Genomic DNA, 27115 nt, shown 5'->3' on the forward strand with positions numbered 1-27115 from the left:
ACCTAGATAAAGACGGAGACTGACATAGGCTATATACTTTTTATCCCGGAAATTCCCCGGGATTTTAAAAAAAACTAATTCCATGCGGACGAAGTCGCGGGCATCAGCTAGTTTGAAATATATTTCTAGCTAGACGTCATAATACTGAAACTTTTTCCTGATGTTCCTTGTTTTTACTTTTGTTCTATTTAGCCTAGTTCGGTGGTTCAGGGTGGTTCGGACCGCGATTTCATACAATTTGACAAATATTTGTTACAAAGCTTGACTCATCTAAGGCTGACCCGACCCACCAACATTGGCAATTGGACCAAAATCTACGCCAAGGCTTATGTTGATAGTGTGTATTTTACGTTAACCTCAGACAAAAAATGCCCTAGTGAACCATAAACCAACGTCATACATACCATAAAGTATAAACCATAGTCATCGACTAGACTAGAAAAAAGTTTGGCGTCGTCTGAGCGGATGTTGTTTATGACCGACATTTTCCTGTGAAAATAGTACTTTTGTTGGACTTGAATTGTATGTAACTTCGGTATTTTACCAATTATCATACAATATTTTGCGTTATTCAGAATAAAAATATGCTCTCACGAAAAGGAAATACAAAACTATGCTGTTGTTGAATGATCTGAGGACATTTTTAGACTAAGTTTTTTTTCGTTGCCAATATAGCGGGAAATCTACGTTGTGACGCGCACAAACTCTCTTAATTTGTAGCAAAGGCTGGTGAAGTGTCGTAACATATTGTTATGTGGTTATTTACGCTCTGACAGTGGATCTTGGTGGTATATTTAGATTTGACAATGTCAGACGAAATGGCGGTTGGTGATAAGGGACCAAGTGAAGAAAATAAAGTTGGTGACGAAGACGCGGAGATGGAGACGACAGCTTCCGTGGCGGCCTCGGAGCCTCCCATAGAAACCGCAGGGGCCGAGCCTCAGCCATCTGCTCCTGTGGAAGGTATTGTGACTTTCACATAACCTCTTATCTCTGTGTTGACATACATTCAATAAAATTCTTACTGGCACAAATTTTTCCAAATTTTCTTGTTAATGTGCTTTAAAATCACTATTTTTAACGAAATCGGTACATATCATTGCCTGTTTTAATTGATTGAACACATATTTTCATGGGTAGGACAGTAAAATACATGAGATTGTTAATGCATTATGCATTTCTATTGAATAGCAAAATGTTGCTTACAACATTTTGTTTTAAAATATTTTTCTTAAAATTAAATATCATTTGTGTATAAATCTATTACACTTTGGCTATTGCGAGTTGATAATACAAAAATATTTGATCTCGCATCAAGCGAAAGTATTTGAGTTTTTATGGTGATTCAGCCTCTTTTTTTGTTTTGTTGGATTTTATTTCTAATACTTATGTATAGTAAAGCTGTGCAAATGATATTTTTTGTTTGTACGTTTCCATCATGCCAAAGAGATAAAATTATTTGAAGCAGTATGGTATGCTCAAACCAACTAATCTGGTCTAAAGTTGCAACATGGTGGTTTGCACAGGTCATAGACTAAGGATTAAACACAAACCCAGCTGAGATCTGGGTTCAACAATGCACAGCCTATGCCTCATAGTAAACCGTAATTGGAAAAGAACTTACACTTCTGTATTATTACAGTGAAAGATGAAAGTTTTTACTTATCAAAAGCGTTGAAGATTCAATAGCTCTTCTTTGAGTTGGTTTGGTATTGGCCCTTAGCCCTATTTAATACTATTATAACATTTTATCACTAAACACAGGTTGGGGTATATATCTACTCTCATGCCTGTGTACAAGATAAATATATATAAAAGCCAAAAAGAAATATAATACACTTACATATACATAAAAATATATAAACTTACATACACGTTACATAAATAAATATTATTATTATTCTGATCATCTCTGAGCCACATGTAACAAGGGAAATAATAGGATTCATGTTATGATGATTTTGAATTATCTGTATTCCAAGTTTCCATCTTAGACTGAGATTGTAGTCAAGGGCTAACTTGTAATGGCATAAAATTAAATAAAAAATTCAACCCAATCGCATGCAATCACTGCAGTGCTGCGAAAGATAAAGATTGGGCTATCACTACCCGTTAACTTAACAAACTTTTTTAAACTACCCATTGTCTTGCTCATTTCATTAGAACTTCACAAATATTAAGGAATTCAAAATCATTTAGGCGAAGGCTTAATGTTCAATAAATATTGTAATTCACGTCTTTTTAGCGTTTAAACTACCGTAAGTGATTTCCATTCTAAATAATATCTGTCCCGGCTGTACTCACGTGTTTAGTCGACGTTAGCACGTCTATTTATTCCATATCCTGATATTTAAGGCCGGCAACGCATCAGCGGTTCCTCTGGCGCTGCAAATGTTCATGGGTGGCGGTAAGCAATTAACAGACCTGCTAGCTCGTTTGCTCGCTATTAAAAAAAATGAGCGTGAAAACCTAAGTATTGACGGATCGCAATATAGATCACAGGATTTCTAGATTTCCAAATTCCATATTGTTATTCCATGGATTGTACTAAATATTGAACATGTAGCCTGCGCCTTATATTAATTGTGGTTAAGAAAATAAGATCAAATATAACAGTGTTATTAGTAGAGCAGTAGTAGCTCTTATTTTAGTAGTTAGTATGCAACAAGATGGCGAGCTGTTGAAATTAAGTAGGAAGACTTCACTTCACAAAATTTTCTAGAAATGAACAACTTTTCAGGGTGTGGTCCTTAAAAGCTTCATAGTTGGGTTCGTGCCCTTCCAAAGAGGCAGGAAAAGAATATATTAATCCCAAAAAATTGTTCCCAGAGATTTTTAAAAGCTTAAATTTAAACAAATGGTCATGGGTAAATAAATCTAGTATCTAAATCTACAACTTTCCTTGGAAGGGCATGGACAGCGCCATGTATGATGCTTCTAAGGAACACACCCTGGAAAGTTCACTATTGGCAATCCATCTAAAGGCATGAGTATAATTTTTGCAAAGCGTACTACGTACAAACTATGAACTTTCAGCTCTTCTAATTATGCTATGCAAAACAAAATAAACAGAAACTAACCTCTCAATTCTTTATAGAGCCACTGTCTCCCGATGCAGAGGATGATCCTCCAGAAACCATTGCGGCTATCAGAGAAGAACTGGGAATCAAAGATGACAGTGTACCCCAAAGCGACAAAATTGTAGTAAAAAATGACACTGACACAAAACATAAGATTGAACTGGTACATGAAATCACAGTGGAACATAAAAGTGACGAAGAAGTACAAGACAACGACATATACACAGATGATGTGTTTAAACAAGACAATGACGTCCAAGCTATACTTGAGGATGAGGGAAAGAGTATAGTCCACGTGGAAAACACTGAAGTTGAGGCCAAGACAGCTGATGAGGAAGAAGTTACAAGTAAGGTAGATGATCAGGTAGAAAAAGAGGTACAAGATGACAATATCCCTCCCATAGAAGCTTCTAGAGGCATGAAGCGTAGAGCTTCTGCTGCATTCAGTGATGATGGCATGGAAGAGTTTAAGGGCTTTGATAACTGTGAGCCAAGCAGCCTGGCCGACTATAGTCGCATTGTTGGTAAGTGTATAATCTTTATTTAATCTTAGCATTATTCCACCAATTTAGTGTTAAGTAACTAAGAAAAAAAACACAAATTAATGCTTGGGCTGTACTAAAAACGAATAGGTGAAATGAAAGTTACAGTTACAGTAAAAGTAAATAAAACAAGTAAAGTTACTTTATTTCTCCAGTAAAATTTTTAGCTATAAATATCTTACACAATCTGTAATGCCCGCTCTTCACTTGCGCGCAAATCGGAGCACAAAAGCACATTAACCATTCGTGAAAGGCAGGAAACGCTCATCCACACTTGTTCACGCCGTGCACGGCCTTTCGCGCTGCCATTCGCTCGCGAATGAAGAGCTGACATAAGAATGTAAACATATAAATGTGACATATAAATGTGACATATAAATGTAACATGTGACATATAAATGTTTTTCTGCTTTTAGTAATAAACAAATTTTTGATAAAATTATCCCATCTATGACACACAAAACTCACAATAATTTGGTCTGACTTTCTTATAAACAAAATAAGACTAGGTATAGCGCAAAATAGAGGAGGCTTCTGAGGTAGTGAGCTCTCGCGTCACGTCATCACACCCCTCCCGCACCGCTCAACTGCCGCAGGAATCTACTCAATTATGCGTTATGACTTTAGTTTACATTTTTATACCTACTGCACAGAGAAAATCTTAAACTCATATTTATGTAAACAAAAGTTTAGTGTCAAATGTTCATTTCATGTATAACATCCTGCACAGACTACTATATTACACTGAAAAATCTTACTCATATGTAAACAGAAGTTATAGTGTAAAATGTAAATTTCATGCATATCAGAAGAGGAGAGAAGGGTAAAGCGCAGGCCCTCTGTGTCCAGTGAGTCTGGCGAGGACGGGTTCAAAGGTTTCGACCTGATCCAACACAGCAACTTGACTGGTTACTGTCAAGTCTTAGGTAAGACTTAACAGTTAAGTGGGCACCATGCTTGTTTTTGAGGTTCTGTGGGGTGTGTTTTGTAGAGGTTTTAGAGGACTGAATCTATCAGACTTAAAAAATCGGCCAAAGCTTCTAGCTGACGCCCGCGACTTCCGTGTGGATTTAGGTTCTTAACAATCCCGTGGGAACCCTTTGGTTTTCCGGAATAAAAAGTAGCCTATGTCACTCTCCAGGTCTTTGACTATACACATGCAAGTCAATCCGTTGCTCTGTTGCGCGCGCAAAACAAGTAGTCCAATCTGAAGTTGCAACATAGCAGATTACAAAGGTCATAGAATAAGGATTAAATAATAAATAGACAAGCCAAACTGATATCTGTTTTTGTACACTTCACAGTCATAAGCCTCGTGTTCAGATTGGAATACTTGTTTTGTGCACACTATTCATTATCAATCTAACAAATGTCTCATCTCATCTTTACACCAGGAATTATTCTGTAAACTGCACCTCTACTAATAAAATAACACTTGTCTAACATTGTATATTGATTTAAAGTTTATTTGTACATTATTTAACTAATATGAGACGTGCTGTAAGGGTGGTAAATTGGTCGGAATAGAAATATACCCGGATACGGAATAATCTACCACCTTACAAAGATTAGAGGAAAAAAAAATAATTTACTTGATCTATCTACCTAGTAAAGAATAGAAGCTAGCCGTCGACTCCCTTGTAATGTATATGAGGTGTTATAAATGAAATTTGCTAGATGTTAGGCAAAATTGTTTTTAATGTAACTTTTACCGGGGTCGCTTAATACATAGTGATGGCTAATAATGCTTAGTTATTCTAGCTTAATGCCAAGACTTAATTTAGATACATTAGAATGCCTTAGGTAGATAGTACATAAAATCTATGTTTTAAATTTAAGATGCCATTGGCATGGAATAGACAATGACACAGTAAAATTCATAAAATTGTTTCAAAATAAAAGCTCAGTAGTAAAGACAGGGTTCTTACTGTACACATACACTAAGAAGGTTCACTAAACGGTTCCAGGATACAAACATTTGCTTACTTGTAGGTGCGAAGACTGCAAGGTAGCTGGACGGCATCGGCCAAGATCCAAAACTCAATTTATTTGATTCTTCACAACCGAAATGTTTCATTACAAAGATTTTCACCAAGTCTTATCCATAGAAATTAAGTTGTCAACGTGAATGTGCAAAAGAAATAAATACGAAAACCGAAAACGTAAACGTAAAACTAAAACGTAAAACTGAAGCTAAACGTAAAACGTAAACGTAAATCGTAAACGTAAACCCTGTAACAAAGAAAAACAAGATTATAATTTGTGCTGTGTGAAAATTTCGACACGTGGAATTTTCCCGATCAAACACAACTCACCTATTGAACTCCTGGCCACCAATGGTTTTCAGAAGTCCACCCACAACCCATTTTCCTCATTTATTTGGGAAGATAAAATAACTGGAACTGGAATGAAATCATAAAATTAGGATTTTCTCTAACCAAACCGCCATTTTGTCGAATCCACATTACTTGATTTTTCACTCACCATAATTGATGAAACATTGAAAATACGTTAGGATGACTAAATTTATCACTATTGTATTTTCCCAGGCGAAGCCATGGGCGAAAAGAGTGAGATTTTCCTGGAACGAAAAAAATTCGTCTTCACATGTTGACTCCAGGAAAATTCTAAATCTCACCTATCGGTGTTGCCAGACGCAAACCGAGTGTGGCCGCTCTCATTTAGTTTGATCATGAAGCCAATTCATTTTTGAATATTTGCGGAACCTAAGGATATATTATAAGAACCGTTTTGTTAATGACTTAACAATAAACAAATGATATTATGGTTTTATTTAATTATTTTGTTTTATTTTTACGACAATTGACAACGAAGCAAACGCCATCTATTGTGGCTCGAATGAACTCTGAACATCGACCCACGCGTAGTTCTGCACCTTGATGCTAGGTGGCACCAACATACTTTGAACAAAATAGATTTTAATTAAAAGCGAAACGCTAATTAGTAGTTCAAAATTTACAACGTCACAATACTTCCCCTCCTACGAAAAGGTTCAACAGGTTGAACCACGCTGCCCTCAGCGTCATCCAACAACTACTAACAATTTGCCTGAAACAAACAAACAAAAAAAACACAGAAGTTACGCGTGAACGCACATCTACTACTAACAAGGAAAATTGTCTAACAAAATAAATATACTGAAAACAGTGTAAGGTTTTATACATTATACTTAACTACACAACCCTAACTTCTAAAAAGAATATATACAAAACTTCATGGTGTCTAAGACACTTGAGTGGAAACATCTTGGCATCATTCTTCAGCTGACTGATAGAATGCGTCTAGGCCTACGGTGGTTCACTCTTTTAAACTACCATCTTAATATTTGTTACTCAACAAATACGGAAAAACTGGTTGTGAACGGGTCCATCTGATATGGCAACCGTTCTCTATCCCATTCGGAAAAATAAAACCGAATCAAAATCGGAATATGAGAAAAAAAAAACGAAATAACTCTCCTAGAAAATAGATCTCGGAACAGAATCGGAAAAATAACAGAAATGATCCATTATCTAGAAGGAAAACGAAAACAAAACACAAAACCCCCCCTTTTCGTTATCCCCAAAGTACGATATTTGCATTTTTACTTTCTCAACCGGTTGGTCTACCACAAGCATTCCAATCATCACATATTCATCCCTACATACATCCACTACATTCATCCTCAACTGAACCATGGTAATGTTACTGTTAATTCAGAACATCACTACACTCATACAAATTCCTAATTGAATATTGATAACTTAAATATTCAAACAGTTTAGACCAAACTAAGTAATGGCAAATATCTACTTCTTAATATCCTTAATATGCCAAGTGCCTATTGGGTGGTTGTCAGCTACTCTAACTAGTTCGTAAACCAAAGGTGACAAAACCTTGACAACCCTGCACTTTTCATACTTAGGTGCCAGCTTAGCTGCGAAAAAATTTGTAGCGTCGCTTTGTGGATAGGTCTTTTTCCACACTATATCCCCAACAGAATAGCTTGCAGACCTACGCCTTAAGTTGTAATGCGTTGCATACTCTGCATGAGCCTGAAACAAATTTCTCCTAACCTGACCAAATATGTCCTCCAAAGTTCCAAACTTTCCTGCGTATTCCTCCCTTGGAATTCCGGCCTCGTACTCCTTATCCGTGTCCTTATAGAAGGAACCATTTAAAACCGGTTCTCTAGCGTGGACAAGGAAGAACGGGGAGAATCCAGTGGATTCATTAACCGCACTGTTTATGGCGAACTGGACCTTGTACAGGTTTTCGTCCCAGGACCTGTGGTTATCTTTCACAAAAGCGGCTACAGCAGTCATAACAACCTTATTGTACCTCTCAACAAGGTTAACTTGCGGAGTGTACAGTGGTGTGTAGTGTAATTTCGGAATATTATAACGCTTAATGAGATTACGGAATTCAGATCCTGTAAATTGGGACCCATTGTCCACAATCACAGTCTCTGGAACACTATGGTTCAAAAATACAAAATTCTCTAGCGCTTTAACAACAGCGGCACCTGTGGCACGCCGTAACGGAAACAACATTGTATATTTCGAAAAACAACACGTCACCACAAAAAGAAATGTAAATCCTGATTTAGACCTAGGCAAAGGTCCGACTAAATCAGCCGAAATGACCTGAAAAGGTCTCTCGCAGACTTTAGGCTTCCCAAGCAGACCTGGAGTGGCTGATGTCGTGTGTTTATACGCAGAGCAAGTATCACAATTCTTAACGTACTCAACCACGTCCTTATACATACCACGCCAAAAATATCTGAGGGATAATCTGCGATGAGTTTTGAACACACCAAAATGACCTGCAGTTGCATCTGCATGGTTTTGTTGCATAATTCTAAGGATGTCGTTCTTGTGGACTACCTCTTTCCAGTCGAACTCACTGAGAAGCTGGTATTTACATTTACTGTAACGATATAGTTTATCGTTCAAAATACAAAAATTCGGAAAATTTGCTGGATTGATTTTACAGCCATTAAATGTTTTGTCATACCAGTCATCTACCAAAACTTGTTGACTAGAGTTATCATTACGATCACCAACTACATCTACGTGTATGAGTCTCGACAAGGTATCCGGAACTACATTATCACAACCCTTCCTATGTTCGATAACAAAATTATACTGTGATAATCTACAACCCCATCTGGCGAGTCGTCCTGAGGGATTTTCTAAATTTAAGAACCACTTTAGGGATGCATGGTCTGTGATAATTGTGACTGGCTTGGAACCAAAATAAGCCTGAAATTTCTCCACTGCAAAAATCACAGCTAGAGCCTCGCGTTCCGTCGCGCTGTAATTCCTTTCGTTTTTATTTAGGCTCCTACTGACATACGCAATGGGATGATCGCAACCATCGGTTTCTTGCGTTAGCATACCGCCAACACCATATGCAGAAGCATCACAATGTATTTTGAATGGTTTTTCAAAATTCGGTACCGCAAGAACAGGTGCGGTTACCAACGCATTCTTCAATGTATTAAATGCTACCTCTGCCTGTTCGCTCCACTCAAATTTAGGTGCGTTCTTTCCTTTACTCGTTAGTCTATTGAGTGGTGCAGCGATGGTTGAAAAATTTCTAATAAAGCGCCTGTACCAAGAACAAGTGCCTAGGAAAATCTTTACCTCCTGTGCAGTTTTTGGGGTCGGAAAGTTCAAAACTGCGGCAACTTTTCCAGGATCTGTGCGTAAACCAAATTCATCCACTATATACCCTAAATATTTCAAAGAGTTTCTAAAAAAATTACATTTTTCAAAATTTATGGATAGTTGAGCCATTTTTAGTTTATCCAGAACTCTGTTTAATAAAATTAAATGGGTTTCAAAATCAGCAGAACAAATAACAATATCATCTATATAACAAAATACTATTCCATTTTCAATATCACTACAAAAATTTTGATTAAATAACTGGTCCATTAACCTCTGCTGTCGTGCTGGTGCACCGCATAGGCCAAACGGCATGACTTTAAATTTGAATAACCCTCTACCAGGAACTGTAAAACTGGTTTTTTCCTGAGAGTCGTTAGCTAACGGAATTTGCCAGAAACTTGAACTTAAATCAATCGATGATAAAAACCTTGCCTCTTTCAAGCTATCTAGAATTTGTGGAATGTACGGTATTGAGTATGAATCCCCCTTTGTCACTGAATTTAATTTCCTGCAATCTAGGCAAAATCTCCAGTCTCCATTTGCCTTTTTCACTAAAATTGCTGGGTTATTCCAAGGGCTTTCACTCGGAGTAACTACGTCCATTTCCAGCATCCTATCTAACTCTTTACTTAAAGCTTCCTTCTTTTCGGGAGAAAGTGGATATTGTTTTATTTTTATTGGCAAGGCATCACCGGTGTCAATAACATGTTCAATTAATTTTGTTCTACCCAATCCAATTTTCTCTGAAGAAATATCTAAAAATTTATTTACTACAGATTGGGCTAATTCTTTCTGTTGAGATGATAAGTTTTCAAAAGAAGTGATGGTATGAATTTGTTCATTGTCAATCGCACAAATATTGTAAAATTGAGAAGGTGCCTTAATTAATTCTAAATTATCAAAAATGCCAGGGGCTAACTGAAATGTTTTCCAAAAGTCACAGCCAAAAATAACATCCGCTATTATAGAGGGTACTACAAAAAATTTTATTATGTGAGTTACGGAATTATAAGTAATCGGAATACACATATAACCCATGCAATCAAGTTTGTCTCCATTTGCCACTGAAAATGTGGTATCAATACTGCTATGCAATTTATAACCGAATCTCAAAAAAACCTTGTGCGCCTGGTTACCCAAAATTGACGCGCAAGCACCGGAATCTAGTAAACCTGTAATCTCAAAACCGTCAACAAAAACCTTTAAATGTGGCCTAAAGTCTCGTTTATCCACTGAATACAGAACTGTGTCAGGTAAAAGGGATGTTTTGTTGTTAATGACCAAGTTATTTACTTGTGTCTCTGCACAGTTCTTACTAATTAGTTTTTTGAATTTTTGTCCGGAGCGGGTTTACTAATCGCCTTTTTACTACAACTTGGACATGTCTTTACTGTAAAGTTCTGACGTCCACACGAAAAACATCTAATAAATTTCGGAACTGTCCTGCAAAATTTAAAGGAATGGTTACCCTTGCCGCACTTGTAACATAGTTGTTTATTTGTTTTCGTAAAATTAGTGCCTTTACTTGTATCAACCTTAGGTGCAGGTGTGACTGAAAGTGTGTTTATCTGTTTTGTCACTTGTTTGTAAGCAAACTCTGAACTTAAAGTTGCCTTACTGTTAGTAGGCTCAGAAAATAAGGCGGAACGCTGCCTCGCAGCCTCTAGTTTGCGACACTTTTCCTTCAACATTGCGACAGACTTAATGTCAACAAGAGCTAATTGTTCTGAGTAAAAAGGGCGAATATTATGTAATAAAATTTGTAACTTTTGTTCTTCGGAAAGTGGTGTTGACAACCTTGAAAACATGCAAAACATTACAGCGAAATAGATAGACACAGGTTCTTCAGAGCCTTGTGTTCTTGCTCGAATTTCACCTAGCAACCTGTAGTCATAATCTACTGCATCAAATTCCTCTAAAAATAAGGTTTTCAATTCTGACCAAGACGAAACTTGACATTTGTTGCCTCTGTACCATAACAATGCTCGGCCTGTAAAAAGATGAAATGCAGAAACAAATAATTTTCCATCTGAAACGCCATAAGATCTTTTATATTCCTCAACGCGTTCGATGAAACTGCGAGGATCACCCTGTCCGTTGAAATTTAACTTCCACTTGGCAACATTTTTATCACCAGTGCAGTCAACGGCGGTACTCTCGGAATCCAGTGATTCGTCGTGAGACGACTCATTGTCAGCATCTAATCTGGAAATCAAACTCTGCAACTTTGTATGTAATTCACTCTTCCTACTTATTAAGCTGAGTTCGGAACACTGTATTCTCAAAATTCTAAAGTACAAATGTGAAGCTAAAGCTTTAGACCTACAGAGGGCATGTCTATCTTTAGTGTCAGAACACTTTTTTAATAAATCTTCTAAGTCTTGAAGTTTTTAGTAATAACCCCTAACTCACTTTCAGAAGAGAAATCTGTCTCTAAAATTGATTCAGAAGGAATTTCCTGAATTAATTGTTTTAACTGTTTCTTTAAACCTAGCACTGTAGGTGCTGGAGTTTCGGAACGAATGGATACCTCATAACACAATTCGTCCTTCAAAAGTGAATGAAACTGGGCAAAAGTCTGTTCCATTGTGTTAAGTCAAAACACATTTAACAAAATATCGAGCTTGTGTAACTGTCTATGTTTAGCCTTATACCAATTGGTTAAACACAAACACAAAAGAAGTTATTTAAACTATTAAATATACACAAGCAAAATACACAACAAAAACAATATTCTTAAGTCTATCCTAACCTATTTTATCAATTATGTTCCTATTCCAAAATATTGTTAATAATACAAGCACATATTATTACTATAGTAAACAAAATATAACAAAATAAAACTTCCCAAAATTGAATAAATGATTGTAAGGTGCAGTATCACCTTTATGAGTACACAGTGTGTTACAACCTTTACAATTACAAAAGTAAACAGGCAACAAAGTTGCAATGAACTCTGACTAGCATATTATCTTTCAAAAAAAACAAAGAGATTGTGCAATGGTTTGATGGCTGTTACTTTACACTTTTAACACATAACCTAAAATACAACAAAATCTGTTTCTAAATGTCACTTTAAACTACCAGCATTCACTTAAACTTAACATGTTTTGTGTGTGAAGTAGCTTTTATCATAACCTTAACACAGCTCTAAACAAAATTTCAACAAAATAATGAAGTATCAAGTCAGTGAAAAAAAATTGTTCATAACTTCATACTTGAACTTAATGTAATCTCTGAATATAGTTTATATATTTAGTTTCACAAGTTGTAACTCTTAGTATTTATAAATGTATGTGTGTAACTAGTTAACAGGACATAGCGTTTCAAAACTTTAATTATACTAAGTTACCGGAATTTTCAAACATAAGATGTACTTACTATTGAAAGCAATACCCAACAACAACTCAGTTAAGCAATGTTTATTACTAAACTGAAGGCAAACATTCACTTATACACCTCCAAGGTAAGTCAAATAACATAATTGAACGGCATAAACACCATTTATAATGTGTTATTTAAATAAGAAACAACCACTGTTGGACTATACTCAGAAAATTACTTAAACTATCAAACAAAATTTCTAACTATTAGTTATTATTTAGTTAGTTAACCATAAAAAACAGCTTAGTGCTCTTTGCAATGTGTCACTACTTAGAAAATTGTACAATCAGCGGAGTACATTTCATAAAATTCACAAAATTTCTCAAAATATACTGAAATAACTATATAAAAAAACGTTCGGGCGCCATTTGTAAGGGTGGTAAATTGGTCGGAATAGAAATATACCCGGATACGGAATAATCTACCACCTTACAAAGATTAGAGGAAAAAAAAATAATTTACTTGATCTATCTACCTAGTAAAGAATAGAAGCTAGCCGTCGACTCCCTTGTAATGTATATGAGGTGTTATAAATGAAATTTGCTAGATGTTAGGCAAAATTGTTTTTAATGTAACTTTTACCGGGGTCGCTTAATACATAGTGATGGCTAATAATGCTTAGTTATTCTAGCTTAATGCCAAGACTTAATTTAGATACATTAGAATGCCTTAGGTAGATAGTACATAAAATCTATGTTTTAAATTTAAGATGCCATTGGCATGGAATAGACAATGACACAGTAAAATTCATAAAATTGTTTCAAAATAAAAGCTCAGTAGTAAAGACAGGGTTCTTACTGTACACATACACTAAGAAGGTTCACTAAACGGTTCCAGGATACAAACATTTGCTTACTTGTAGGTGCGAAGACTGCAAGGTAGCTGGACGGCATCGGCCAAGATCCAAAACTCAATTTATTTGATTCTTCACAACCGAAATGTTTCATTACAAAGATTTTCACCAAGTCTTATCCATAGAAATTAAGTTGTCAACGTGAATGTGCAAAAGAAATAAATACGAAAACCGAAAACGTAAACGTAAAACTAAAACGTAAAACTGAAGCTAAACGTAAAACGTAAACGTAAATCGTAAACGTAAACCCTGTAACAAAGAAAAACAAGATTATAATTTGTGCTGTGTGAAAATTTCGACACGTGGAATTTTCCCGATCAAACACAACTCACCTATTGAACTCCTGGCCACCAATGGTTTTCAGAAGTCCACCCACAACCCATTTTCCTCATTTATTTGGGAAGATAAAATAACTGGAACTGGAATGAAATCATAAAATTAGGATTTTCTCTAACCAAACCGCCATTTTGTCGAATCCACATTACTTGATTTTTCACTCACCATAATTGATGAAACATTGAAAATACGTTAGGATGACTAAATTTATCACTATTGTATTTTCCCAGGCGAAGCCATGGGCGAAAAGAGTGAGATTTTCCTGGAACGAAAAAAATTCGTCTTCACATGTTGACTCCAGGAAAATTCTAAATCTCACCTATCGGTGTTGCCAGACGCAAACCGAGTGTGGCCGCTCTCATTTAGTTTGATCATGAAGCCAATTCATTTTTGAATATTTGCGGAACCTAAGGATATATTATAAGAACCGTTTTGTTAATGACTTAACAATAAACAAATGATATTATGGTTTTATTTAATTATTTTGTTTTATTTTTACGACAATTGACAACGAAGCAAACGCCATCTATTGTGGCTCGAATGAACTCTGAACATCGACCCACGCGTAGTTCTGCACCTTGATGCTAGGTGGCACCAACATACTTTGAACAAAATAGATTTTAATTAAAAGCGAAACGCTAATTAGTAGTTCAAAATTTACAACGTCACAGTGCATGTAGGTAGTCGAAGAGATTTTGATGTTATAATTATTGTTATAGCTTCATCATAGCATTTCAGCACCACCTAGCATTTTCCGTGGTAGATTCACTTGACGACTTGTAAAAGATTGTTTAAATAAACAATCTTTCTATTTCTATTAAAGATGGATTAGGCAAAGATGAAACGATCTTCTTGGTGGGTTTTACATCTCACACATATCTGTAGCAGTGGTGTGCAGGTCATTGAGGCATAAAAGCAAGCTAACCTGCCCTAGATGTAATAAATTATTGCAAATTTTTTATTATGACCTATCTGTGAATAAGTATGGTATCTATAGATATCCTCCTGTGGTAGTGGAGCGGTGCGGGAGTGTGACAGTTGTCACAATTTGGCGAATCACTGAGCTGTCGTGTCACGTTATCACACCCCTCCTGCACCGTTCCACTACCGCAGGATCCTACTAGTTATGCGTTATGCCAGTAATTGCTTACCCAGTCCTGTGGAATCCTGTAGATTCCACTATCACATCTGTGGCTATCCATCCTCAGTCCTTCCACTTTTGTGATATAAAGGTTGCCTTGTAGAAAACTACAATAAATGTCAGTTAGTTAAATACTATGTCAGTTAGTTAATAAAGGGATTATTCACAGAACGTCTAGAAGCGGAGGTGTCTGCAGCTGTGAAGACGTACAAACCGTTGAAGACGGTAATGGCCGCGCCTACGCCTCGCGCCAGCAAACGCGCGCGCCAAGACATGGGGCGAGCCAAATGGTCAGGTCCTCTGGAGGAAGAGGTCTCTGCCTTCGTGAAGAGCTTCTTCGACGAGGGCGTCGTTAAAGCGGGCAAGAGGCAACGTCAGGGCACTGGTGAGTTTCGCAGTTTAGTTCTAAGTTAACGTAACTAAAATTATCACCACTATCATTTGTAATCCCGAACATCAAAAAGAGTACCTACAATAGTACTTTTGTAATTTTACCTTAATTTGAATTGAATTGAACTAAAGCTTTTCCGTTGATAAGATAAGCTGACAGACTGACTGAACTGGAATAGAACAGAGGCTGGATCGCATTGGATTGCAATGGACTGCTGGTCTAAACTAGACCAGACAAAATTAAATTACTTTCAACAAAAAATTGATACTTTCGGCTCGGTTTTAGTCCGTTTGAAAGTGTCAATTTTTCAGCATCTCAAAAAGATAACCAAGTATGATAACTTGGTTATGGAACTGTGCGAGACTCATGGCAAGCTCAATGGGTGTGAGGTAGCCATTTTAGTACCTTGGACCCCAACATCTATCGGTTATTTGAACTATATGTGCCCTGCTCATTGTCACAACAAGTTGAGATATTATGTTGGTTCCTCTAGTTCTCCTACAAATATCCTCATTTCTAATATGTTCACATGAGAAATTAAAATAAGTAACATGGTTCATCGTAATTTTTAATTAATAGGTTTTTTAATTATTATAGATAGCTCGAGACCATCGTCAGCTCTGTCATCGAGATCGGACGAAGCGGCGACGACCCCTGATGTAAGAAATCTTTATTTTTAAAATCTCTTGTGCTAGCTCACCAAACCCATAGAGGGTCCATAGCCTTAAACAGTCTGTCTTAAGCCTTACTTGTGGCCAATCCGGGGGGTGATTACGTAAAATATTGCAATAGCGACAGCAACGCTACAGCAGTAGCAATACTCTAGTTCATTTCCTGTCCCTCTTCCTCTTCTTATTTTGTAATGTGGCTATTGCTGTCTCTCTCTAGCCGGACGTTTGACAGCAATGATCGCGAGAGTTACGCCTGTCGCAAGATACGTAATCACCCCGCCGGTCTTCCGAGGCTGTGCAGGAATAGAATAGAATAGAATGTTTATTTATTCATGTAAACTTTTTACAAGTGCTTATGAATAGTCAGGTAGTTTTAATTTACCACTGGTTCGGAACGCCGTTCCCACCGAGAAGAACCAGCAAGAAACTCGGCGGTTTTTTTTTTTAAATTTTAAATTTACAATGTTATTATACCGTACTATCAGTCAGGTTAAGTCGTCATCAGGTTATCGTCAGGTTTTTGCGAGTTTGGTCACTCCTTTGAAGTAGTTTGAACCTTTATGCTTGTATTATATGACATTCAAGGTATTTCTGTCAACGTCGAGGCGCGTAAAAGCACGTGCTTTTCGTTGTCTAATATCAATCAACTTTTCAAAAGTATAAATTTTAATAAAGCCAGATTGAATGTATCATATTAACCAGCAGTGTTGTCCATTGCGTATGTCAGGGGTCGTCATCCGCGGCCCGCGCGGCGCGGCGCCCGACCGCCGAGATGTCGTCGCCGCTGTTGCGTGTGCCGCTGGAGCGCGGCTGGAAGCGCGAGCTGGTGTACCGCGCCGCGCAGTCCACGGCCGACCCGCCCCGCCGCAACGCCGACATCTACTACTACACGCCGCAGGGCAAGAAGCTGCGCTCCACCAGAGAGGTATGTTGTTCAGGTGCAAACTGCCATCTTAGCCGGGGTGTTGCCGGCGGACCTGGAAGTGATTCGTGCTACCAGGGTAGACGCGATGCGTAGGACCACGGCCAAAGATAGATCAATTCAGGTTATGTGGTCTCACAGGTTCTTATAGGCCATGGGCCGCTTTATTTATCGAATATGTTCAAAGATTCAAAGATTCTTTATTTGCGGAAACATTTTACAATGAGATGTTATTACATAATATTGTCCAGTAGAATTGTTTCGCCTTACATATAGGCATGCAAAATAATGAGTAAAACCTAGTAAAACAATAACTATAAATAATTTGACACACATTGTCTTTGTATATGGTAAAATTCAAAAACAAGTGTTCTATGACACTAGTTGGTGAACACCAAAATGAATGTATATAAACCAAAAGAGACTACATTCGTTTATAGTATGTATTATTTGTTTTAGGTCTCTGAACACTTATCTGGCACTGGCTTAACGATAGAGAACTTCTCATTCTTCAAAGAGCCACTAGGACTAGATGATCCCGACAAGGAAATTATACGGTAAGTGAAAAATTGTTAAGAAATGTTCAAATAAGTACCTAAATAAAATAAATGCTTGATCTATAAATGAATGATTTTCGGATTTTTATATATAAAAAATAAGTCGACGTTAGCCCGACTAGTTTCAAAACCATCCGGGGTCCTTTTTCGAGGGAGTCAGTTCGCGCACGCGTCGTGTTTGAGACTGCGTGCCGCTGCCCGCAGAGCCCGTTGTGAGGGTGGCTGAGGTGGGGAGGGGAGACAGCTGCAGATTGTCTCCCAACAGTTCTTGCTGATCTTCATCAGCAACGCTTCCGATTAACGATTTAAACGCTAAAATAAAAAATAAGGCATGAAAGTGTTGTATGGAAATGTGTCCCATTGCAATGAAAACTTTTGTCCCAGGGATGCGAAAGTGAACCGGCGCGTGGAGTCCCCGGTGCCGGCCGCGGCGCCGCCCGCAGTGGAAGGCAAGAGGACGCCGAAGCCCAAACCGCCCAAGGGGGCCAGCCCTGAACCCGCCACTCCTAAGTCTCCGCCTGCTAAGATTAAAGTAAGCCTACAAGAAACACGAGACATATTGAATCTCACATGCTGTTTTAATATTTATTAGTCTAGCTAGCTGCCCCGGCGAATTTCGTACCGCCTAACAGTCGATTCTTTTTCAGGATATTTCTTAAAAAAAAATCTCTCCATAAGAACCATCCCCATACTTCAAGGAATATTATAAAAAAAAGAATTAGCGAAATCGGTTCAGCTGTTCTCGAGATTTGCGATCAGCAACACATTTAGCGATTCATTTTATATATAGAGTGTTACATGATTTTGTATCCTTCCTTCAAATTCGATGTGTATGCAACCTACATCGATTTATTGAGGAGTTGCATCTTATGTTACAGTTAATGTTAACATAGTTACGATCAAACTATGAACTCATACATATTAACAAAGAATCATTTTATTGAAGGTAAAATCTATGGGTTCCCGGCTAAGCTCCAACGGGACAACGCCAAAGACTACAAAAAAGCCGCAGCCGCAACCGCAGACGCAACCCGCCACGCCTGCGGATAACAATAACACAGCCGCGTGGAAGAAACCCAGGTGACTACTATACTAGTGCTGATTCATTATAGTATAATTATAGTTATTCCCTAAACTTACCTCAACATTTTTTATGTTTATGATAGTGCTTTTTAAATACATATCAAAAATTGCAGAACTGGCAGGATTGTAACCTGCGTCTGTGGTCGAAGGCGCTCTGGGCGCAATACCCAGGGGAGACGCTAGCTCGAATTGGGTATTTGACTCCAATTTTATTATATTATTATAAACTAGGATAGAAATAATGACGTAAACTAAAAAAAAATTTTACAAAAAAAATAAAAACCGACTTCGTTACATAAACACTAAAAATTGAAAAATAATTTAATTTATTACCGAATATATTATGTATACAAGAGTTAATATAGTTCCCTAATAATACTTTTTGGTGCCGGTGCCAATTAGCTTTAGCTGCGCGAATCGTCTAGACTTCATATTTTTATGGGACTCCACAATGGCACCTCATTGGCACCGACCCCAAAAAATATTATTATGGAACTATATTAACTCTTGCATACATAATATATTAAATTATTTTTCAATTTTTAGTGTTTATGTAACGAAGTCGGTTTTTATTTTTTTTGTAAAAAAATTTTATTTCACAATTTTTAGTGGCCCCATGAAATTATGCTATGACTGGTTAAAAATCTACTGTTTACTAAGCTATTACACTGATCGCGAGCAATTTACTCTTATCCGTTGAGGAGTTCCAGTATCTATCTTCGAAGATGTTCATCAGATCTTCACCAAATTGAAATGGGACCAACTTTGAAGTATACCCTTTCAAACAAAAATAGAATTTTCAAAATCGGTCCAGGCGTTTTTGAGTAATCGGGGAACATACATAAAAAAAAAAAAAAAAAAAAAAAAAGATTCCGACGCATTGAGAACCTCCTCCTTTTTTTGAAGTCGGTTAAAAACTAATTGAATCGATCAAATAACAAAAAAGTTATAAGCATTTAAATATTTCTGATTAGACAGAGATAGCGATATAAAATTTTGACGTCACACCGTACTAATGCCATAGTAGCTTCGTGCGGTTTCATACAAATTTTCGTTTTGCGAGAAAGGGATAGAAGACCCTCCCACTCCAAAATTAAAATGCCTGAAACGTTGTAAATCTTTGTTGGATTTTAATATTTTTTTCAGCGTACGTCATTATTCTTATCCTAGTTTATAATAAAGTAATAATATTTATCAAATTCAAAAGTAGGAAAATATCCAATTCTGCCGTTTCCGTGAGTTTTGATATGTATTTAAAATTATTTACCTAAACTGAATTAACAGGACTAAAATTAGTGTCATCCTTGTCACATAATCACCTGTGGAAAAGGATGGGGACACTTTATTACCCCTGTTAGTTTAGTTGATATATTTTTTGTTACGATGTTGTTGAGATAAAATATGGAACAATTCAATACATTTTGATACAACAGAGTTGACGAAATACATCAAAAAATTCCAAAATTATTTTACATTCTCAACAATATCGTAATTTAAAGGACTTTTATATTTAACATTTATTACTGAGTGGTACACGGCATATTGTTCTTATTTATAATTTAAATTGCGGAGAAATTTTATAAAATATTCTGCAAGATTTGCAGTCTAATAATAGCGCCATCGTTCTCACAATATTCCTGAAGAAAACGGCAGCGATATCTTTAGTTCCGTCAATTTGATTGGATAGCTTTTTTGGTGTTTTAGTTGAGAATAAAATATGCATCTATTTAATGACATCATTTTTATACAACAGAATTTAAAAAACACTTCAAAAAATTACTAATAAATTCTAGAAACACCTTTTTTATTCTTGACTACCCTAATTTAAAGTTTTTCATTGGCTTCTATATTACATTTATTGAGTGGTACATGGCATATTATTGCTATAATTTATAATCATATCGCGGAAGAAGTAAATTTTTATGCGTATTTCGTAAGCTATGCGATTTTTCTATTTTTTACATAACATAGTTTTTTACGATTGTGTATTTTGATAATACATGTTAATTATTTGAGTACGTAAGTGAAAAATTAAATACGTATATTTTAGGATGTGAAATAACTTTAAAAAATGCGTTTTATTTATAATTAATTATATTACTTTGTAATACTTATAAAATAAGTAATGTTCAATGGGGTTCTGTGGGAAAAAAATGATTTTAGCGAGCATTGGTGTCCTTCATCTTTTTTGACATTTCGGAACCTAGATTAATGTCTCCATGTCCTCCTGGGACTTGACCTAAGGGTATCTGTGTACTAAAATAACTTTGCACACGGTAGTGAAACGAGGAATGCCTTAAGTGCCTGATAAAGACATGTGTTAATCTGTTGAATGTTTTAGGCTTGTTATGTTCAAATCAGAGCTAAAGTGTTCATAACAGACGCGCGGCAGTGTCTTATCTATATATATATAATGAAAAGCTGACTGACTGACTGATCTATCAACGCACAGCTCAAACTACTGGATGGGTTGGGCTAAAATTTGGCATGCAGATAGCTACTCGTATTATGACGTAGACGTCCGCTAAGACAGGATTTTTGAAAATTCTACCTCCAAGGGGGTAAAATAGATGTTTGAAATTTGTGTAGTCCATGCGGACAAAGTCGCGGGAATAAGCTAGTAATAAATATTCATGACGCATCTATGTAGGTCGCCAGACCAGATGTTATTTCACGTCCTAAAAGCGAAGTGTGGTATTCGTGGTGTCGTAATGGAGGGGTAATTGTCCGGACGGCAATTAGCCCTCCGGTGCGGGTACTGAGCGCCGCGGCGCAGGTAACACTGTGGTCCGGCAGGGGCCCGCCGCCGCTGCAGCCGCGCCCCGCGCCGCCGCCCGCGCCGCAAGCTGCAGCCGCACGGGACGCCCTCCAGGTGACTACCACTCCTATGCTGGTAACATTTTGAAAATCCCGTGGGAACTGTTTGAAAATCAAAAAGTTCTCATGGAAAGATTCCTATGTCCCCAGGATGAAAGCTATCTCTGTGCCTGTCAAGATAGGTTCAGCGACTGAGCCGTGAAAAAATTACAAAAAGACAATAATTATACAGAGCTACTTTTGAAATCCAAATCCATGAAATACTAATAATTTTAGATTAATGTACTTACATCGCGATATACAAGGTGTAACCAGAACGCTAGCAAAAACTTAGGGAGTTATACTATCTAAACACAAAATGCCAATAACCATTTGCCTTATCTTGTAATTTTAGTAATTTAGTATTTTTTAAACCCGCAATGTATAGCGTGCAAAACTTGAGTCAATGCCCCGCCTACGACGTGGCATTGACACCGAGTGGCCTATTTACATAATGTTTGTGTGAAGTTAATTCGCACTTGGCCAACTATAGTGGCCAGCGGGGGACTTTGACCAAACCTAGTCAAGTCTCATTCTAAGTTTGCTGTGGGCTCTTCTCAGAACTAGGCGCGTTTCGAACCCTCGTAGCTTTAGTTTTAAGTTTACGTAATAATTATCACCACTATATCATCTTGCAAATCCAACAACTGGCAATCAAAAAAAGTCGAAAAAAAAAACCGGGCCGAATTGAGAACCACCTTCTTCTTGGAAGTCGGTTAAAAAGTGTGCAACAGTACCTACATTGAATAAATTATTTGATTTGATTTGAGGAGACCTGTGGTTAGTAATGAGCTGGCATTGGGTTGATGATGATGATGAAACTATTCGTTGGTAATGTGTATCGCCTACAGCTAGGTCGTCAGGTGCAGCAGCCGTGCTCGCTGACGTGCGGGCGCGGCGTGCCCACGCTGGCGTGCGCCGCGTGCCTGTGCCTCTACCATCCGCCGTGCGTTGGCTTCGTGTGCATCCCGCCGCCGGACAGATTCATGTGCAAGGTAACTTTCTACCTGACAGCTCTTTTACTCTAAGCATGAAATGGGATCCACAGGCAAAACTGATCTCAGAGGGCGCCACAAGAGGTCCGACCAATGTCAAATTAAAATCAACATTGTTGGTTTTGTTTGTTTGCTTGTTGTCGGGATAAATTAGCAGTGTGGATCCCTATTGATAAAGCGTACTTTGACTTTTCGAGACTTGGTCGCTAACTCTGGGCCTCATCGTCGTTTCGTCTCCTATTTATTTGTTCTCATTAAATAAGGATGCTCTACGAGATGTCAAGCAATTTTTCCTTTTATTTTTGCAGAATTGTCGTAAATCATCATCACCGCCTCTCGAACCGCCTCCTCTCGTACACAAATCTGGAGTAACACCGAGCGTACACCATCCGCAAGTGCCGAACATGCCCGCCAACACATCGGCCAACATGTCTGCCAACATATCCGCAAACACGTCCACTCCACGGCGACTGCCCGTGCCCGTACCCGTACCCGTACCAGTGCCCGCTAAAGTGCCGAAAAGTGACAAGCGTGTGCTTTTGAGAATGAAGGTACACGTTGCATTATAATGTAAACTAGCTTATGCTCGCGACTTTGTCCGCGTGGACTACACAAATTTCAAACCCCTATTTCACCCCCTTAGGGGTTGAATTTTCAAAAATCCTTTCTTAGCGGATGCCTACGTCATAATAGCTATCTGCATGCCAAATTTCAGCCCGATCCGTCCAGTAGTTTGAGCTGTGCATTGATAGATCAGTCAGTCACCTTTTCCTTTTATATATTTAAAAAACGGGTACGTACCACGATTCATACGATGATTTTGAGACATCGATTTGAATTAATTAAAAATATATATAGTGCACATTTTTAAAACGCCGAAGTTTTTTCGGCACTAACTAAACAGGACTAGCTTTTTGTTTTTTTTCAGGGTTTTTGCTTCATAAAATTAAGTACGATCCCGACTGTATTATTGACTATAATACCACACGAGTAGATATATAGACCAGAGGGGAAACTTCATACTAGCGGCTGGCTGTAGGTTCACTCACTCATAGCGCAGCTCACGCACACCACAACGTGTCACGGACGCTCCGCTTGCCATCGAACTGGGCGCAAAAGGAGCGTCCGTGACACGTCGTGGTATGCGTGAGCTAGTGTGAAGTTTCCCCTCTGGTCTATAATATCTACTCGTGTGATAATACTATGTATTTTCAATTTTATGTCATCAGGTGGCGGGTGGCGGACCAGACGGCGAAAGAGTATGGGCAGTCGCCAAACCATCGACTCCCACGACATCTACCCCCGTTGCCCCTGCCCCCGCCCCGGCGCCCCCTCCCCCCGTCGCCCCGACCCCTCCGGTCCCGATGCTAGTGCCCGCGTTGCCGGCGGCGCCCCCGCCCGCGCCGGCGCCCCTGCCGGTGTGCAGGCCGTCGCTCCCGCAGTCGCTGGCCATACTGAATGGGAGGCGGTTCATCGTGGTGTCGAGAGCTTTGCACCGGTAACGTATTGCCATCCTACCGTCCTATATCTCGAAGGCGATTAACTTGCAAAATGTAGTTTATCCGGGTTCGGTTCCCGAAGGGTACCAACAGGACCCTATCGTCCGTTTGTCTGTCTATCGGCGGGCTGAATCTCGTGAACTGTAATAATAATAATAAATGTTTATTTGTTCCAATTACAATTTTGCTTAAGATTACCCTCGACCCCTAAACTAGGTTGATCCGTGTCATGGGGGTCAGTTTCGTCCCAGATGTGCAATTATATATGTGTATAGTTGAAATTTTCACAGAATGTGTATTTCTGTTGCCGCTATAACAACAAATAATAAAAATTTCAAAATGACTACCATAAAAATTCAACTTTGAGCGACCACGCAGAGCACTCTTATTAAGAAGCTTCGCCTCAAAAGCGTTTTTCGTTTCACAGATGACAGCAGAATTTCCGTGGTGATACGAGCGCAGCATCGTAAGAAACAAATAACTATATTATCACAATTATTTATAGTTTCTTTTAGTTTTTCTGATTAAAATTTCAAAATTATTTTTTGGCCCGTGTGAGCTTCTTTACGTAGATTAATATTTGAATTTGTGCCGAATTTACGCCGCATGCAGCGTTTACACTCATTGGTGTGGACACAGTTTTTTAATTATTTTATGTAAATAAGAGCACTATTATTATCTTCGTTATAAGTTATTCCAAGGTATTTAACCGATAGTTTAATTCCACAATATTTTTCCTACATATTCCATTGTAAGCAAAAGTCCTACAAAGACTTCTTAGGTGTTAGTTGGGTAGTTGGTGTGAATTAGTCGTTAATCTCTGTTTTGTTATTTTGAGTTGCTACTTTAGGCCTGGTATACACTAAAGTGAAGATGTGTTTAATTGTTAAGCAGACCAATCATATTATTGATAGGTAATGTAATTAACACTATCAATAATTTGATTGGCCTGCTAAACGTATCTCCGCTCTGCTTAAAGATGTACTTTTAAATCGAGCGTCAGTGACGCCGCGTCGATGACGCCACAGATAAATGTACTATGCAGATGTAAGGAACGTCACTAGGCCGGTCTCGTAAGATCCATTTTGGATCGCGATCCAGGATCGACGTGGATCGCACTCCTCCGATCCAGCTTTAAACTTGCGATCTTGCCGCGCCGCTCAACATAGCTCCAGCCGGATCAAGTCAGCCGCAGATCCGTTGCGGCAAGAAGCGCGTGCTTCAACACGTGCGTTTAGTTCGCGCGTGGCAAGTGCACACTGAACGCGCTGCCTGCTGATCGTCTAATGAAGACCCAGCTAATCGAGCGCTGCGCCACAAGATGCTGGGCGTCAGTCAGTGTCACTCGAATAGCGTAGTGTATAGCGTGCAAAACTTGGGTCAATGCCCCGCCTACGACGCGGCATTGACACCGAGTGGCCTATTTACATAATGTTTGTGTGAAGTTAATTCGCACTTGGCCAACTATAGTGGCCAGCGGGAGACTTTGACCAAACCCGTCTCATTCTAAGTTTGCTGTGGGCTCTTCTCAGACCTGGGCGCGTTTGGAACCCTCGTAGCTTTATTTTTAAGTTCGCGTAAAAATGATCCCCACTATATCATCATCTTACAAATGTAACAACTGACCATCAAAAACTGTAATTTATTTTATCTATTTTGTATAAAACATTTGATTTTGCTTCGACGTTCCCTACATTTGCATAGTGCATTAATCTGCCGTTCTGGCGCGACTTGCAGCGTACTGACGTCACAGACGCTGGACTCGAAAGTTCAGCTTTAGTTAATACCCAGTTTTAGGCGTCCATCGGACAATAGATTCTGTATCAGTCAATTCCGTCAATCATGAGTGATGAATGAATGATGGAGGTATTTGTGATGCAAATGTCAGCAATAAACGGTAGGACGTAGGTTATTAATTGTCAATCACAAAGACTGTAAGCAAAATAGCTGCGCGATTGTGGTAGAATGACAGCTACAATGTCACGATCGCAATCACTTCTGATTGGTCGACGTTCGCTCACTATTGACTACAATGCAGTGTTGCAACAAGAATAGCACAATTTCAGCCAATCACAACAATTGAAATTGTAATAATGATTGATGCAGGTTTTAACAAATCCACTGACTACAAAACCTGTCGTGTTATGGACGCCTAAACTATAGGCCGCGATTACACCTGTAAGTTTTACTCGCGTAAGTAGCGTTTGTAATTAATTAACACAAAAAAAAAAAATTAACACTAATGTAAATGTACTTATAAGAGTGTTTACATTAGTAAAATTGTCGTAAGCTAATTACGTAAGTAAAACTTACAAATATATCCGTGGCCATAGAGCGGTTATATTGAAATTAGCTTTCGTAATTAATTGACACTTATGTAAATGTACTTATAAGAGTGTTTACATTAGTAAATTTATCGTAAGTTAATCATGTAAGCTACTTACGTGAGTAAAACTTACAGGTATAACGATTATGTTGAAATGTGACCGGGACACATTATTATGCAACATTACTTATGCATGTGATAGTTTCAATAAGTTAATAACTTGGATGGATATATGTAGATAACAGGGCTGAACACTTATGGACCTCTCGCACTACGCGGCCACGGCCACGGCCAGTAGTCGCAGCGGCCAGGTAAAGCTGGCCAGTCGTTGAAGCCAAGTGTGCGATGCGTAATGGGTATGCGCAGTACGTAAATGCCTGGACGTTGCGGCCAACGGTAGTGCGCGAGGTTCCTTAAGCGTAGTTATCTAGAGCCATGCCACTAGGGGTAGTGCTCTATGTCACATTTACTGGTTAACGTACGTGCGTTAAGACTCCTTACAACAGTAGTATGCTATGAAAAGTTCGTAGTCGCCGGCGATGGCTGGCGGGTGGCTCGTTTACGCAGGCCCTTACGCTGGCCATACACGATCTTAACCGGTCAAGTTTGCAGTGGACTTGATGGCTATCAGTTGACTGGACGCCGCTTTAAGTCCGCTGCAAAGTTGACGGTAAACTTGATCGTGTATGGCCAGCGTTACATCCATGTATAAAATATAACCATATAAATCAATTGTAAGTGATTATTACCAGTTGTCTATACTTATAAATTTCGTATATTATGTTCCATGTTATGCAAAAATAA

General features: G+C 38.3%; 1 protein-coding gene and 1 long non-coding RNA gene across 6 annotated transcripts in view; both read left to right on the forward strand.

The window, feature by feature from the left end:
* LOC138402599 (uncharacterized) overlaps positions 1 to 27115 on the forward strand; it is a 55397-nt gene that overhangs the window by 18050 nt on the left and 10232 nt on the right. The window lies entirely within an intron of this gene.
* The window catches only part of LOC117983939 (uncharacterized), a 36895-nt gene continuing 10232 nt past the window's right edge, over positions 453 to 27115 (forward strand). Inside the window, exons 1-14 of one of the 5 annotated variants that reach the window (XR_011236943.1) lie at positions 453 to 963; positions 3098 to 3604; positions 4432 to 4548; positions 15181 to 15396; positions 16000 to 16061; positions 16801 to 16998; positions 17455 to 17552; positions 17937 to 18084; positions 18499 to 18632; positions 21378 to 21507; positions 22343 to 22486; positions 22795 to 23037; positions 23716 to 23984; positions 24413 to 24451. Coding sequence is in view for 4 of the 5 variants with exons in the window: in XM_069499734.1 (XP_069355835.1) it covers positions 807 to 963; positions 3098 to 3604; positions 4432 to 4548; positions 15181 to 15396; positions 16000 to 16061; positions 16801 to 16998; positions 17455 to 17552; positions 17937 to 18084; positions 18499 to 18632; positions 21378 to 21507; positions 22343 to 22486; positions 22795 to 23037; positions 23716 to 23984; positions 24413 to 24416 (2427 nt within the window). In the remaining variant the exon portion in view is untranslated. Of the gene's footprint in view, positions 964 to 3097; positions 3605 to 4431; positions 4549 to 15180; positions 15397 to 15999; positions 16062 to 16800; positions 16999 to 17454; positions 17553 to 17936; positions 18085 to 18498; positions 18633 to 21377; positions 21508 to 22342; positions 22487 to 22794; positions 23038 to 23715; positions 23985 to 24412; positions 25846 to 27115 lie in introns of those variants that run through there. The other 4 variants (XM_069499734.1, XM_069499735.1, XM_069499732.1 and 1 more) reach the window with 4 other exon arrangements.

The sequence above is a fragment of the Maniola hyperantus genome, chromosome 7, assembly GCF_902806685.2.
Source record: "Maniola hyperantus chromosome 7, iAphHyp1.2, whole genome shotgun sequence".
NCBI classification, from domain to species: Eukaryota; Metazoa; Arthropoda; class Insecta; order Lepidoptera; family Nymphalidae; genus Maniola; species Maniola hyperantus.